The sequence below is a fragment of the Hemiscyllium ocellatum genome, chromosome 5, assembly GCF_020745735.1.
Source record: "Hemiscyllium ocellatum isolate sHemOce1 chromosome 5, sHemOce1.pat.X.cur, whole genome shotgun sequence".
NCBI classification, from domain to species: Eukaryota; Metazoa; Chordata; class Chondrichthyes; order Orectolobiformes; family Hemiscylliidae; genus Hemiscyllium; species Hemiscyllium ocellatum.
This window is the reverse complement of record NC_083405.1, coordinates 64758043-64775438: the sequence shown is the minus strand read 5'-3', so window position 1 is coordinate 64775438 and position 17396 is coordinate 64758043. Positions and strand designations below refer to the sequence as shown.

At 40.2% G+C, this 17396-nt stretch overlaps 1 protein-coding gene across 3 annotated transcripts in view; it reads left to right on the top strand.

Moving 5' to 3' along the window:
- Positions 1-17396, top strand: part of LOC132815728 (tyrosine-protein phosphatase non-receptor type 3-like) — a 215342-nt gene that overhangs the window by 43986 nt on the left and 153960 nt on the right. For all 3 annotated transcript variants that reach the window (XM_060824825.1, XM_060824826.1, XM_060824827.1), the window contains exon 2: positions 17235-17389. In XM_060824825.1, coding sequence (XP_060680808.1) covers positions 17252-17389 — 138 coding nt within the window. In that variant the 5' untranslated portion in view covers positions 17235-17251. The remainder of the gene's footprint in view (positions 1-17234; positions 17390-17396) is intronic.

Sequence of the window (17396 nt, the reverse complement as noted above, 5' to 3'; positions counted from 1 at the left end):
TGGCAGGGCATTCCATGAACTCACAACCCGCTGCGTAAAGAATCTACCCCTAACATCTGTCCTATACCTACCACCCCTTAATTTAAAGCTGTGTCCCCTAGTAACAGCTGACTCCATTAGCGGTAAAAGGTTCTCAGTGTCTACCCTATCTAAACCCCTAATCATGTACATGTTTTGTACAATTTCAAGCTAATGTTCAGTTAACTTTTAGGCTCAAGTAACCATTGTTTTCATATATGGTAAGAAAATCCAACTTGGGCTATTAGTTGTTAGTAATCCTCAGATTCCTGATGAAGGGCTCCTGCCCGAAACATCAATTTTCCTGCTTCTCGAATGCTGCCTGACCTGCTGTGCTTTTTCAGCACCACTCTAATCTTGTTTGTAATGAGTACCAATTCTAAACAAAAGTCACAGTAAATTATCAAACCAAATTGTATCCTCTTGGTTGAGATGTTGCCAGAAAAACACACCGCCCTATGCTTCTTTATTTTGTTTAAACATCACTAATGTACAATTTCTGTCTCTTGTTGTCATAAGAAAGTTGTATACTGTGAAAGATTCCAAACCTGCCCACTGTGTTCATGTTGACGTATGATTTAATATGCAAAATTAGTATCTTTACTCAATGTTGAATATAATCAGTTATGTGGATAGTTTCTTCTCCACTTGAATGTACCATGAACAAAAAAACCTCATAAATCCAGAGAAATTTAGTATAGGCTTTTGCACCTGTCATGGAAGTTGGGAAGTCAGCTGGTTTCTGGCAAATTTTGTTTGTCACTAAAACATTCAGTTTTCCTTGAGGAGAGTGTTGAGACGTTTTGAAATATGTAGTAATAGCAGAGTTTATAGAAGTTAATCTCACCTACTGCTAGTTTGGGTAAAATAGATTAATTGCTTCAAAAATATGTAACTGTTCGGAGTAACCTGATACTACTGGTCAGTATGCTATAAAAGAAATATAGAGGCGCTGGCAAAGATGCAAAAATAATTCCTAAGGATGATGTCAGAACTGAGTGATTATACTTAATTGGCAAGGGTGAATGGAATGGGACTATGCTTTCTAGAAAATGGTTAGAAGTGAAATGATGGGTGTCTTCAGCATAATGGAGGGTTTTAATTGGGTGTGCACAAAGGAATTATTTAAGACCGTAAGACCATTTTAAAACAGGGGAACAGGAGTAGGCTAATTTGGTCCATTGAACCTGCTCCACCACTCAGTAGGATCATGGCTGACCCAATATTCCTCATGTGCACTTTCCTGCCTTTTCCCCATAACCCTTGATGCCCACACTAATCAAGAATCTACCTATCTCAGCCTTCAGTATATAGAAGGACTCTGCCCCACATCTCTCTGTGGCAAGGAGTTATAAAGGCTCTTGATTGCTGAGAGAAGAAATTCATCTTTGCCTCAGACATAATTTGGCACTCCTTTATTCAGAGACCATGCCCTGTGGTGCTAGCTCCTTCCATGAGGGGAAGCATTCTCTCAGCATTTAACCTGTTGAGCCCCTCAAGAATCCTGTGTTTCGATGAAATCACCCCTCATTCTTCTAAATTCCAATGAGTAGATTCCAAACCTTTACTCATAAGAGACCCACTCCATTCTGGGGATCATTCTAGTGAATCTTCTCTGAACTACATCCAGGAGAGTTCAAAACTAGGGACATGAATATAAGATGGTTATTAATAAATTCAACTCAGAAGATATGTCTTTATCCAGAAGTGGCAAGGATGTATAACTGGATGCTATCTGCATTTATGATGCATTTAAGGAGAAGCTAGATAAATAGAAGAGGGTTAGAATAGACCACAAAACACAACTAAGAACTGCAGACGTTGGAAATCTGAAACAAAACAGACATTGCTGTAGGAACTTAGCAGTCTCTCTCTCTACAAATGCAGATACGCTTGCTGAGTTTCTCTAGTATAATTTCTGTTTTTGTTGAAATAGAACATTGTAGTAATAAGATGAGAAAATATTATTCAGAGGAGGCTTCTGTAGAGCATAAATGTGATCATAATTCAGTTGAGGTGAACAACCAGTTTTTGTTCTCTGTCTTCTATTTTAATTTTTTTTTGCAGCCCACTGCTTTGCTGTGTTTGACCCACTCATGTTGTGCCTATGCTCTCATACTCACCCCCTTAAGCATTTTTCTTTCATTCAATTGAGGGGTGATAGATTTAAGACTGATGTCAGAGGCAATTTCTTTACCCAGACAGTGGTAAGGGCGTGGAATGCCCTACCTGCTAAGGTAGTCAACTCAGCCACATTTGGGAGATTTAAACAATCTTTAGATAAGCTCATGGATGATTTTGGGATAGTGTAGAGGGACGAGCTGAGAAAAGTCCACAGGTCAGCACAGCATCCAGGGCCGAAGGGCCTGATCTGCGCTTTATTATTCTATGTTCTAATTTCATTCCTTTGGTCTCCATCTTTGAATGTATTCCAGTACTTGATTTACAGAATAGATGTTTTCATTTATTTTGAGAGGACTTGAATATAAAAGCAGGGATGCACTTCTGTGACTCTATAAGGCTCTGATCAGACCACGTGTAGAGTATTGTGCACAGTTTTGGGTCCCATATCTCAGGAAGGATGTACTGGCCCTGAATCATGTTCAAAGGAGGTACACGAGAATGGTCTTGGGAATAAAAAGCTTAATATGAGAGGAGTATTTGAGGACTCGGGGTTTATACTCGATAGAGTTTAAAAGGATGAGAGGGGATATAATTGAAACATACAAAATATAGAGTAGATGTTAGGAAGATGTTTCCATTGGTAGGAGAGACTAGGACCCGAGGGCATATCCTTAGAGTAAAGAGAAGATCTTTTAGAACAGAGATAAGGAGAAACTTCTTCAGCCAGAAGGTGGTGAATCCGTGGAATTCATTGCCACAAAAGGCTGTGGAGGCCAGGTCATTCAGTATATTTAATACTGAGATAGGTTCTTGAGTATCAAGACAATCAAGGCTATGGGGAGAAAGTGGAAGAGTGGGGTTGAGAAACTTATCAACCATGATTGACTCTGCTCCACCATTCAATGGGCTGAATGGCCTAATTTCTGTTCTTATGTCTTATGTCATCAACAGTGACTCCAATCTATTTTTAAAAATTGGATAAAAATACATGAAATTTAATATAGAGCAGTGTGTGAACTGATGCATTTTGAAAGGAATGATGAGGCGACACCATATAAACCAATTTGAAGTGTGGTGGAGGAACTAACCCAATGGTTCACAAATTGCAATCATTAGCAGAACAAATTCAGAACGCAGGAAAAAAATTAATGGAAAAATTCAGCAGGTCTTTCAGCATCTGTAGAGAGAAATCAGAGTTAATGTTTCGGGTCAAGTGACCCTTCATCAGGACTGTTTTCATTTATGATTTACAGCATGCGCAGTTCTTTCAGTTTTTATTTCAGAAAAGAAATTGAACTAGATGAAAGACATAGGGGCTCTTGAACATGTCTTACTATTGAGTCAGATCATAGCTAATTTCTCCATCAACTCTGCTTTCTCACCATATTCTATTGTTCCCGTCATGTCCAACATTCAAGAACTCTATCTGACATATATTCATTGAATGAGTATCCACAACTCTCTGGCAAAGAATTCCAAAGATTCAAAACCATCAGAGTGAAGAAATTTCTCCCCATTTCAGTTCTAAATGGTGACCCTTTATCCTGAATTTATGACCATCATGCAGATCTAGACTTTAGCTCAATGAAACAGGTTTTCAGCACTTACCCTATAACACCCCCTCAGAGTTTTCTATGTATCAATTAGATTACTTCTCATTCTTCCTAACCTCAGAGAACATAGACCCATTCAACTCAATCTCTCCTTGTGGAGCAACTCTATCATTCCCAAGAAACTATTGAGGCTTTAGAGACTATTATGAAGCATGGAGGATCCTAGATAGTGTAAAGATAGGCATCAGTTAGATATTATGACCAACTTTGGGCATCAAAGATATCATGCCCATGGAGAGAGTGCAGTGCAAACTTAGTAGCAAGGCTGTGAGAATTCAGGTATTTTGGTGGGCAGAAAGCTGGAACTGTTCTCTTTTAGAGCAGTGTGTGCTACAGTGATATTTAATTAAGATGTTTGAAGTTATGAAGGGTTTTGACAGCACTAATACGAAGAGCATCAATTCGGAACCTGTTTAGAATATACTGTATATCTTGGGAGACGTGCAAATTTAAGGTGACTTTTACCAATCAGAGGAGGGATTAAGGTTTTTTGTGTAATGAGATGTGATCTGGAATGCTGACCCTAAACAGGGTGATAAAAGCAAAATCAGAATTAAATACTTATAAAGAGCTAGATACCTACTCAAAAGAGAAAAAAAATACTGGACTATGGGAAAATAGCACCTCAGGACGTCCCAAATGACTTTGCATCTTATCATGTAGTTTTTTGATGTGTATTGTTATCATTGTTTTTGGCGTATTTTCGCGCTTTCTTTTGTCTTATTGTGGGATAGTGGGAAGATGGTGGAAAGCTTCACAGGCTAGTTATCAGTCTTTTGAATTGTGTGAAGGATACTGTGGTCCACATGCCCTAGTGTGGGACTTGAATCTGGTGTTTTTGGCCCAGGTGCAGGAACATTTTCACTTTGGCTGCCAATTTGGTCTGTGACAATCTGTGCACAACCAGTTCCCACAAAAACAGCAAACAATCAAATCATCTGTTATTAGTGTTAGACAGTTGAGTGTTGATACTCTTCCAGATAGTATTGTAGGATATTTTAAGTACACTTAGGAGGGTTAACTGAGCCTAGGTTTGATGTCTTATTTGAAAAGTGATACCTGTGTGCTCGTAGCATTTCCTCAACATTGCATTGAAATGCAGACCTAGATTACATGTCAAATTTCTGGTATGGGACTTGAACCCAAGACCTTCTGACTTAACCGCGTGGAGTACTAGTGAACCAAAGATGACACTTTTCTGTTTCACCACAATCCGTTTTTATTGCTAAGCCGATTTGTCATCAATGCCTTGAGGCAATATATTTTTTATTATTCTCAGTCAAGGGCCTGAAAACCTTTTGGAAATCCACATCAGATTTCATGTTAAATTTGTCTAGATCTTTAGAATACAGTTTTTTTGTATCCTGTTTCAGACAAAATCTACAAAGCTCTTTCACAGTTATTCTACAACAAAATATTGAAACATTCGTGCAACTGTTTAGAAAATTTGCAAGGTTGTTAAATTATGTAGATGCTTGAGCCAATAAGCACAACTTTTGCTTGGGAAAATAGATTATGGATTATTGGCGAAATCTTCAAAATTCAGGAGGATTTTGGAAATAAGTCTGGTGTGAAACTATTCCCACTTGTGGTTGAGCCCAAAGCAAAAGGGCATAAAGATAAAAAAAATTTATGCAAATTTCTTTTACATAGATGAGAATATGGAACTAATTGCCATGTATAGTGAAGTAATATTGATACATTTATGCTTGATGCATAAGAGAATGAGAATAAATGGATCAAGACCTGGTTGGAAATATGTAATTAAATTGGGAGGAGGCTTTTGTGGAGTATGTCAACTAAACCAGTTGGACCTAATGCCCCATTTCTATTCTGCAGGTTCTATACAAGCACACTTCTGTTTTAAGCTATTTCACTACTGAATTTCTTCTTCGAAGAATTCTAGTAGGTTCTTAAGGTATGACCCATTCTTCTACTGTACCAACTAAGCCATTTGACACCTGTGCTTTGGCAAATATTCATTTCTAGCATTTTATACAATCTTTGTTCTTGAGCACTTTCTCCAGGGCTTTACCAAGCTCCTTTTAAAATTATCCTGCATTTGTTTTCCTCCAGTGCTCCAGTCCAGTGATAGAACTATACAAACTTTCAGCCAAAGCATCATGAAATTCAGCATTTTTGATTTATGCTTCCATAATCTATTTTATCTAAGTGCTTGATGGATAGTCAGTCCTTTCATTTTCTGCACAACACTTTACTAAAGTTAATGGATCTCATCCCATTTCATTCATCTGTAATCTTCTTGATTAAATAGAGATGAATAATCTGCGATATTCTGATTACCTATAATTGTTTAATTTAATTTATCTTTTAACAGACCCCCTCCTACGATTAACATACTTCTGGATCTTATATCAGTCATTTACCTACCAAAAACCATATTGATACCTTTTTCAGTCTGAAGATGTAAAATGCTAATGTAGTCAAATACATATAGAAAGGCCGCTGGGTTTCTACTTAGGAAATTGAATGACTATTTAGATCAATTTTATGGTTGTTACATTTTTTATGTTCATTTTCAGTGTTCACTGCTAGAAAATTAACTAGATGGGTACATTAAATTTGTCGTCTTGTTCTGATTCCTAAAATGTTCACCAGAAGCTGGTTTCCAGACTTGCAGGTGAAGAATCAACAAATAAAAGTAGGTGTTGCTACAAGATTTTTGTACACTCGCTACATCATAATTGGATTTGATCCATCTGGCATTGATTGTAAAATATCAAGTTGCGTACCTATCGTAAAGCTACCTTCTTAGTCATGTGGACAGGAAACCAGGGGAATGTGAAAGTATGAGCTAAACTGTGGCGTAGTCAGAAAGATACTTGATCTCTCGCCTTGTTTGTGATTAATTTTAAGCCTGGCTGCATTTCATTTGGAAAACAGGTTTGTCACGATCTAATTTAATCATAGGCACAAAATATTAGGTTCACTAAGACAAATCTGAGAATGGTATGGAACTCTACAAATTGCTAATTAAAATATGCGCTTTTAATTCATCTTTTCACTGACCTATTTTGTCTTTTCTTTACACATTTTCTTTTAAGACCAGGCAAGTGGTAGCATGCAATTTCAGTTTTTTAGTATTGTATTGAGATTTTACAAAGCATGTGTGTCTATTTATTTCTTGGTGAATGGCCATTCTTACTCAACAGTTACTGGTCATGGGATAAAACTGGGTGAGTTAGGACCACAGTAAATTTTTAGAAATTTTCCCAATACTATCCTGTTGAAACTTTGTCGATGTCTTTTAGATCCTACTGTTTCTCACAAAGTGGTGGACGTTACTTTGCAAGGTTATGTTTTCTGTTCAGTTGTGTGAGTGGGGGGAGGTAGAACAAATAGTTCAACTTGGCATTTCAATGCAAAAATATTTATTACTGGCTGATCCATGCCTCTACACCATTCAATCTGAATAAAATATGAAATGTGTGTACTCTGTTTGTCCCATGAAGCAAGAAAATGAAAACTTTGCGAAGAGTATGATCTTAGAATCACAGCAGTGCTGTGATACAGAACAAGCATTTGGCTTATTGTGCTTGCGTCAGCTCGTTAAACAAGCAATGTTACCTAATAAAACTCAAGAGTTCTGAGGAAGTGTCGCCAGACCCAAAACGTTAACTCTGATTTCTCTTCACATATGCTGTCAGACCCTTTGAGCTTTTCCAGCAACTTCTGGTATAGAGTCATAGAGTAATGGAGATGTACAGCATGGAAACAGACCCTTCAGTCCTAGTCATCCATGCTGACCAGATATCCTAACTTAATCCAGTCCCATTTGCCAACACTTGATCCATATCCCTCTAAACACTTCCTATTCGTGTACCCACCTAGATGCCTTTTTAAATGTTGTAATTGTACCAGCCTCCACTCCCTCCTCTGGCAGCTCATTCCATACACTCATCACTTTTTGTGTGAAAATGTCCCTTTGTTCGCTTTTAAATTGTCTCCCCTCAATCTGAACCTATGCGCTCTAGTTCTAGGTTCCCCACCCCAGGGAAAGGACCTTGTCTATTTAGAGGAGAAAGTGAGGTCTGCAGATGCTGGAGATCAGAGCCGAAAATGTGTTGCTGGAAAAGCGCAGCAGGTCAGGCAGCATCCAAGGAACAGGAAATTCGACGTTTCGGGCATAAGCCCTTCATCAGGAATGAGGAAAGTGTGTCCAGCAGGCTAAGATTAAAAGGTAGGGCGGAGGGACTTGGGGGAGGGGCGATGGAGATGTGATTAGTGGAAGGAGGTCAAGGTGAGGGTGATAGGCCGGAGTGGGGTGGGGGTGGAGAGGTCAGGAAGAAGATTGCAGGTTAGGAAGGCGATGCTAACTGCAGATTAGGAAGGCGGTGCTGTTCCTTGGATGCTGCCTGACCTGCTGCGCTTTTCCAGCAACACATTTTCAGCTCTGATCTCCAGCATCTGCAGACCTCACTTTCTCCTCGAAGATTTTAACCTACTGCGAATCCTCTTGCAAGGATGCCTTCCTTGAAGAAGCTCTCTTCCTCCCTCTATAAGGATTTCAGTGAGTCCCTCTGCACCCCCCAGGTCAGCACCGCCTTCCTAACCTGCAATCTTCTTCCTGACCTCTCCGTCCCCACCCCACTCCGGCCTATCACCCTCACCTTGACCTCCTTCCACCTATCACATCTCCATCGCCCCTCCCCCAAGTCCCTCCGCCCTACCTTTTATCTTAGCCTGCTGGACACACTTTCCTCATTCCTGATGAAGGGCTTATGCCCGAAACGTCGAATTTCCTGTTCCTTGGATGCTGCCTGACCTGCTGCGCTTTTCCAGCAACACATTTTCAGCACCTTGTCTATTTACCCTATTCATACTCCTCATGATTTTATAAACCCCCTTAAGGTCACCCCTCAGCTTCCGACGCTCCAGTAAAAACAGCCCCAGCCTGTTCAACTCTTGCTGATGGCTCAAACCCTCCAACCCTGGCAACATCCTTGTAAATCCTTTCTGATCCCTTTCAAATTTCACAACATCTTGCCGAAGGAGACCAGAATTGCATGCAATATTCCAACAGTGACTGAACCAATGTCCTGTACAGCCGCAAAGTGATTTGCCAACTCCTGTACTCAATGCTCTGACCCCCGGTATCAGCTTTGGGCACCATACACAGAGGAACCTCGATTATCCAAATATCAATTATCTGAATTTCTGATTATCCAAAGAAGATCTCAAGGTTCCGATAGAAACAATACATTAAAGAAGTGTTACCAACACTGATTGCGTCTTTTGTTTACACTGATTAAAAGTGAATTTAGCTTACTGAAATGTTGCCGAAGACAGTCCTGGACATCATTGGGAATCCATGCACCATCTCCAAATGACTGAGTTCCTCCCTCTCTCTCCCCACACTTTCCCTGGAGTTCTAGACAGGGGTGTACCCTAAACCACCCTTTCCCAGATAATCTCTCCAATATTGTCCTGTACAGGGCAGAGTGGGAACTTGTCAAAATGTTGTGTGTGTGGCTGTGTGCTTTAGTGTGCTACTTTGAGACTCACCCTCCAAAAGCTGCAGCAGCAGTCTTGCTGTTGGTGTCCAGTCCAGCTGCCATCTCCATTCCAGGAGTGGGGATGTGTGGTGGTGGTGGGGGTGAGTTGGGGGGTGGGTGATTTGGTAATGGTGTTGTGCGGTGTGCTGCTCCCTAGTCTCCTGAAAGGGGAGCAAACAGCAAGTGCTCACTCTGCCAATTCCATTGAAGTGAATCAGCGGCGGCGAAAGGCTACAGCAATCCTGCAGGTCCCGTACATGTATTGTGTCTGCTCAGAAACAAATGCTGAGAAAGAGAGAGGGAGCAAGGCAGGCAGAGCAAGGAAGAAGGAAACTTCAGAAAACTGAGTCCCAGAGGAGAGGCATTGAATCAGTTATCAAAATAATCAATTAACAAAACGAAATACTGCCTGCCCATCTCGTTCGGATATTCATGGTTCCTCTTTATCTGCTGTTCTTGTACTTCTAGATGGATAGAGGTCAGAGGTTTAGAAGGGGATATTTAAGCAGTCTGGGTGATTTTCTGCAATGTTGATTGTAAACGCTACTGCTACTGAGCTTCAGTGGTGGACAGAATGGATACTTGTGGATGTGATACAATTCAGGGGGGTTGTTTGCCTTGGATGTGTCAAGCTTCTTCACTGTTAGCGTGGCACGTTATCCAGGCAAGTGGGAAGTGTTCCACCACATTCCTGATTTGTGCTTTGTAGATGCTAGACAGGCTCTGGTCAGTGAGGAGAGAAGTTGCCCATTGGAGGATTCATAGCCTCTGACCTGCTGTATTGACAAGATGTGGCTAGTCCAGTTCAGTTTTTGATCAAGTGTGGCCCACAGGATGTTGGTAGTTCGGAATTTGAGCTGCTCCATATACTGTAGATTTATCCACAATGCCCTCATTCCCTTAGTGAATTCCAGGATTTGGACCTAGCAGCATTTAGAGATGGTAATGCTATTGAATATCATTGCATTGTGGTTAAATTTTCTCACTGAAAATTATCATTACTTAGCAGTTATGTGCTGTGAAGATTACTTGCTGTTTGTCAGCAAATTTTTTTGCCAACTTTTGACCTGATGCATGAGATTTGGGAGCAAGGGAGCTGGAATCGATGTTGAAGACTATCAGGGGAACACCCTCCTGAATGTGGACAAGAAGCTCTGCTGGCTCTGTCCAGCCATTGGTCAGTTCATAGTCAGAATTAGCGATCGTGTTATTTGGGAACTTGGTCAGTAAGATCAGATTTTGTGAAGCTATTGATTGACTAGCCTGTGAAACAGTTATCTTGATTGTGGCACTTGCTTCCACTGATGCTGATAAGGAGGACTTTGACACCATGAAATCTCTATGATGTGGAACACTGACTCTCTGAAAAGCTTCCCACCCAGACACCTTCCCCACCCCCACCCCACCCCCTAAAAAAGCTTGTAACCCTGCATCTTCCCATGGCTAATCCATCCAGCCTGCACATCCTTCGATGCTTTGGACACTTAGCATGGCCAATCCACCTAACCTGCACATCTTTGGATGGTGGGAAGAAAGCGAAGCACCCGGAGGACACAGGGAGAATGTGCAGACTCCACATTGGCAGTCACCCGAGGGTGGAATTGAACCCAGGTCCCTGGCACTGTGAGGCATGGTGCCCCTGACACAATGGCTTTGATTGACCATACATTTCATTCTTTTTGTTTTTGAGACCTTTTAACAATTTGATGTAACAAAGTATTTAAGGGTGCATTTTAGAGTCAACCAAATTGCTCTGTCTGGAGTCACATGAGTTAAGGTTAGTGGCGAGGAGACGGTGAAGTTTCCAAGGCAATGAGAGACACAATGTCGGGTTTAGGAGATAAGATTCCTTGTGTCCTCAATTTGCTACTAACTTCTAAATTACGTAGGGTTTGATCTCCTTTAAACACTGATATTCCCTTTTAACTTCTCAAAATACTTCTTAACCACTTTATTTGTTGGGTCACTGCACAGAATGTTGTAATTAATGATGGAACAATGGTCTTGGTGTTGACCCATTTTGTAATGATGAGCACATTTTTGAAAAACTAGACTTGATGTGTCTGAGGAATCTTTTTGTGTATCCTTTTTCTGTCTTGCAGTAAATAGTATAAAAAATCTTATTGATTTATGCGTACTAAACAAAAATGCATTAGCTGTGATCTCCATAGTATATGGAAGGACTAAGAAAAGAGTCCCTGAAAACCAAAGTATAGCAGCCAAAAATCAAAAAGTAGTTTTCAAGAAAATTTCAAGAACCACTCTTGAAATGAACTATTATTACACTTGAATAATCCCTGAATTTAATTAACCTTGCAATACTGTAATGATATTCTTTCAATGTTCTCACCTTTTAAAACTGTGGGATGAAAACCATCTGGTCCTGGGTGTTTGCCATCTTTTTATTCTCATGAATTACTTCATTGCTGTGATATTGTTTATGTATTTTTGTGTCCCTGTCCTTGACTCAGTAATAGTTTCCTTGGGGCATGTGGCATACTGGCTTCTGCTGTAAATACTGACACAAAGTAATTGTTCAATATGTTTGATATTTCCTTATTTTCATTGACAAACTCACCATTAACAGTTTAAGGCACCCACACATTTTCTGTCCACCGTCTTTTCCCTAATTTAATTGCAAAAATGTTTTGTGATCATTTTTGATATTCCGGCAAGTTTATTTTCATACTTGTCCTCTATAGCTCATGTTATTAGTTTTCTCACCTTTAGTTGCCCTTTGTATATTTCTTGTTCACTGGGATCTTTGCTTGTAGTTTTTTTTATCTTTGTATGTTGTTTCTTTTAGCTTTCTGATATCTCTGGCAATTTAATTTTCTGGAGCTGCCTTGCATAGTCACCTCCATATGCTCAATATTTCCAGTCTTTTTTTTTGTTTATCTGCTCAGAAGCATCATCCATAAGTCAACTTCCATATGCTTTTTCCCTCTGCCAACATTATTGATTTAAGGGCTCTTGTATGCTTGATGTCAGAATTTGGATGAGTTAGCATTTTTGGAATTTAGAAACAGGAAGAGTAAGCCACAATTCTGTGTAAATCTCACTTATACCTCCAAACCTCTAGCTTTCATTCCGTTAACCTATTTCGTTGAACATGTAGTAAGTAGCCTATCAGTTGTGCGCGTGCATGGCTTTTAACCTCTAATTACAGTTTGCCAGGATCTCTGCTGTTTACTTCCAGAACATTGGCCCAGTTCCTCATGCATTGGTATACTCTTGCAGTAAAAATCTTCATTCCATTAGATGGAATTATCTTCAAGAATAATAATAGATTTTAATCTCTGGCTATTTCATTGCAGGTGTTTCGGTGGCTGTTTACCATAAATGTTTTAGATCCTGTGAATTAGGAAGCAAAAAACAGCATTAAGGAACACAATTTTGAATATTTGCGTTGATTATATTGTGAGAAGTCCAATTAGAATGCTGAGTATAGGGTATTAGAAAGAAAATTACACTTAACTTCATGTTTTTCATGATCTAAGATGTTGCAAAGCATTTTATAATCAATAAAATGTTTCCAGGTTGTCTTTGTTTTGAGGAGCTCTTGTGAAATAGGTTGCATTTCTGCCTGTGAACCAGAAACACCAGGTTCAAATCCCACACCAGTATTTGATATCCAACAAAAAATGTGTTCACAATGCAGTCAAACAGGTTGAATGTCAACATGTAAGTCCTTCAAGTTCATGTTAATGTCATGCACTGAGAGCAGGAGCAAGTCCTGGTCAGCCAGTTGATGGAAGGAACTTGGAGCTTCTACTATTCCTGGCTCTGACAACAACATGCATACCAAAGCTGTTATAGCAACTCGGATTCCTTATCCGATTGGGACTGACATCCTGGGATTCAAGATTTGCCTCCTTGCCCAGCCTGTGGTGGAGGTTGATATTGTAATTTAGGAAACCAGTTTGCAAAAAGCACGTTTTATCTCTCTCTCTGTCACCCTATGTTTCCTCTTTGTTATTTTCTTCCATTATATGGTCGCTATTTCTAAACCCTGGTTTTCATGAATTTTTCTTTCTTTATTCATTCATCAGATGAAGGCGTTGCTGGCTATCGATTGAGAGGACAGTTGGTAATCAACCAGATTGCTCTGAGTCTGGAATTGCATGTAGGCGAAACCATGTCAGGATGGCAGATTTCCTTCCTTGAAGTACATTAGTGAACCAGATGGTCTTTCTGACCATCAGCAATGATCGTCACTAGATTCTTAATTCCAATTCAAATTCCACCATCTGCCATGACAGATTCAAACCCACTACTCGAGATTAATTTCTGAATTAATAGTCTAGTGACCACTCGGCCATTGTCTCCCTTGATATACTGTAGGGTCATGACCAACAGAGTTGTATTGATGACAGAATGGATGATTTAAAAATCTTTTTAAAGTTGTTATTCCTTCTGGAAGTTATTAGTAAGGTCAGCGATTGTTGTCCATTCCTAATGATCTTTGAGCTGAGTGGCTTAGTAGGCCACTTCAGAAGGCAATTAAATTTTATTTCAACACAGGACATGGGTATCACTATCAAGGCCAGTATTTGTTGTGTACCCCTAATTGCCCTTGAAAATCTCCTTGAGAAGGTGGAATGAACAGCCTTTCCAAGCTGTTGCATTTCAGTTAGTGTAACAACACCTACAATGGTGTTAGGAAGGTAGTTTTAAGATTTCTACCCAGTGACCGTGAGGAATGCAGATGCAATTCGAAGACAGAATGTTGTAGCTTGGAGGGGAAATTTGCAGGTGTTCATGTTCCTCAGCATCTGTTGTCCTGTCCTTTTTTAAGTGTTTAGTGTATAATTTAGAAGGTGAAGTTAGAGGAACCTGGATGAGTTGCTGCAGTGCATGATACACACATCGGTACTATGTGTCAGAGGCAGAAGGTGTAAATGGCTGAGGTCATGCTTGGCATGCCAAGCAAGCAGACTTTGGCCTGGATAGTGTTGAGGTTCTAGATTATTGATGGAACTGCTTTCATCTAAGCAAACAGACAGCATTCTATCATTCTAACTTGTGCCTTGTTGCTTGCTGCTAAATTTCTAGACGCTGACCTGCTCTTCTGGCCAGTATTTGGGTGGTCGAGTTAAGTCTACAGTCAGTGGTAACCCCCAACAATGTTGATATTGGGAGATTGAGTGATGGTAAGTCATTGAATGTCAAGCTGCTATTGGAGATGATCACTGCCTGGTAGTTGTGTGGAGCGAATGTTTCTTGCCGCTTGTCAGCCAAAGTATGCATATTGTGTAGGTCATTGTGCATTTGAACATGAACTGCTTCAGTATCTGAAGCATTATAAATGATGCTGAATATTTTGCAATCCTCAGCAAATGTCTCCACTTTGACCTTATGATGGAGGGAAGATTGTTAATGAAGCAGCTGATGATAGTTGGGCTTAGGACACTACGCTGAGCTACCCTGCAGAGATATCCTGGAGGTGAAATGACTGACCTTTAGCAACCACAAGCATCATCTTTTGTGCGAGATATGAGTCCTCCCAGTGGAGAGTTTCCCACAATTCTCATTGACTCCATTTTGCCATGATTTCTTAATGTCACATAGTCAAATGCTGCCGTGAGGTCAAGGGCTGTCACTCTCACTTCACCTCTGGAATACAGCTCATGGTTAAACCAAAGCTGTATTGAGGTTAGGAGCTGAGTGGTCCTGGCAGAATCCAAACTGCACAATGGTGAGAAAGTTTTTGCTGAGTAACTGCTGTTTGATGGCACCATTCAAATGGGACAATAATTGGCCAGATACGATTTGTAATGCTTTTGTAGACCGAGCATACCCTGCTGGCATTCTATATTGCCATTTGAATACTAGTGTTGTAGTTCAGCTACATAGCTGTGGAGCTGGAGTCACGTTGTTGAAATGGTGGATATCTTTCCCTAGTTTGTGAATCAGATAAGTATTTACAACAATAAGGATGGCGGATATCCTTCCCTAGTTCAGGTAAGTATTTACAATAATCAAAGTTTGATAGTTGTAATTACTAGAAGAAGCGTTCAACATCAGACTTTTATTAATCTGAATTTAAATTTCACCAATTCCCATGGTGAGAATTGTATTTGTGTCCCTAAAATATTTGTCTATGCCCCTGGATTATCAGCCTAATGAAATTTACATTAATCACCATATCCCTAAAGTGATGTCTATGTGCCTTGATTCAATGTTCTTCTTCCCTGTGCTGGAAGTTTTGGAAAACATTAAGATTGATAATTCCCCAGGGTCAGACCAGATTTATCGGACAATTGGAAGGAGGCAAATGTTGTTTCTCTTTTCGAGAAGGGTAATAGGGAAATCTCTGGCAATTACAGACCAGCAACACATTTGCAGCAATTACAGACCAGTCAGTTTTGCGTCTGTGGTCAGCAAAGTTTTGGAAAGAATTCTGAGGGATAGGATTTATGATTATTTGGCAAAACATAGCATGATTAAAGGCAGTCTCTCAAATCTTATTGAGTTCTTTGAGGAGGTGACAAGATAGGTCAAACAGTGGATGTGGTGTATATGAACTTCAGCAAGGCATTTGATAAGATTCCCCACAGTAGGCTCATTCATAAAATCAGGAAGTATGGAATATAAGGAGATTTGGCTATCTGGATTCAGAATTGGTTGGCTGACAGAAGGCAGTAGTTGTAGATGGAAAATATTCTGCCTGGACGTCAGTAGTGAGTGGTGTTCCACAGAGCTCTGTTCTTGGGCTTCTCCTCTTTGTAGTTTTTATAAATGACCTGGATGAGGAGGTTAAGGGGTGGGTTAGTAAATTTGCAGATGACACAAAGGTTGACGCTGCCATCGATAGTATTGAGGGCTGTTGCAGGCTGCGGCGTGACATTCACTGGATGTGGAGCTGGGCTGAGAAATGGCAGATGGATTTCAACCTGGATAAGTGCGAAGTGATGCATTTTGGAAGGTCTAACTCAAGTGCTGAATATAAGATTAAAGACACAGGATTCTTGGCAGTGTGGAGGAGCAGAAGGATCTGGTGTACAAGTACATAGATCCCTCAAAGTTGCCACCCAAGTGGGTAGGGTTGTTAAGAAAGCATATGGTGTTCATTAACAGGTGGATTGAGTTTAAGAGACGTGAGGTTTTGCTCCAGTTGTGGTCGTCCTACTACAGGAAAGATACCGAGGCTTTGGAGAGGGGGCAAAGAAGGTTTACCAGGATGCTGCCTGAACTGGAGAGCTTGCATTATGGAGAGAGATTGACTAAGCTTGGACTTTCTCTCTGGAGGAAGGAGGAGATCGAGATATACAAGATAATGAGAGGATTAGATATTGTCAATAGCTAGAGACCTTTCCCCAGGGCAGAATTGACTGGTACAAGGGGTCATATTTGTCAGATATTAGGAGAAAGGTATAGAGGAGACGTCTGAGATAGGTTCTTTACACAGAGAGTTGTGAATGCATGGAATGCATTGCCAGCAGTGGTGGTGGAAGCAGTCATTAGGAACATTTAAGTGACTGCTGGACATGCACATGGATACCAGTGAGTTTGAGAGGTGCGTAGGTTAAGTTACTATATTTTACATTAGGATTAAACCTCATCACAGCATCATAGGCCAAAGGACCTGTTCTATGGGCTGTACTGTTCTATGTTTTCAACCATTTCACCCTCGTCCAATCCCCAGCCCCACTTTACCTGAAAACTACATTGTTGGCTTGCCCTAACGCAGGATATCAAATTGATGTGTGTTTCAATTATCATAATTTGAATTGGCTGTGCTATAATTAAGTACCTTAAGAGATTAGGAAGAATTTCATTAACGATTCAGGGTTCATTTATATGTTCAGTAAGATAGTACTTCACTGATTACAAAGCTTCAGATTTCTGAGATCTATTCAGTACAAATGAAATTACGATCTAAAGGAAGTTAATCCAGCGTTGATAACTGGATAAGAATTTGTTTCAGCTGATTAGCTTTCATCTTAATATTTTTACTTAGGTGTTAGGAAGAGAGTGATGACATCACGATTTCGTGTGCTGGGTGGGAGAACAAACCACACACGTGCCTTTGAAGTACCAAGAGATAAACATCGGTCAGAGATCATCTGTAATGTCCAGTTCCTTGATGGCAGTTTGCAAAGCTTCAAAGTTAATGTGAGTT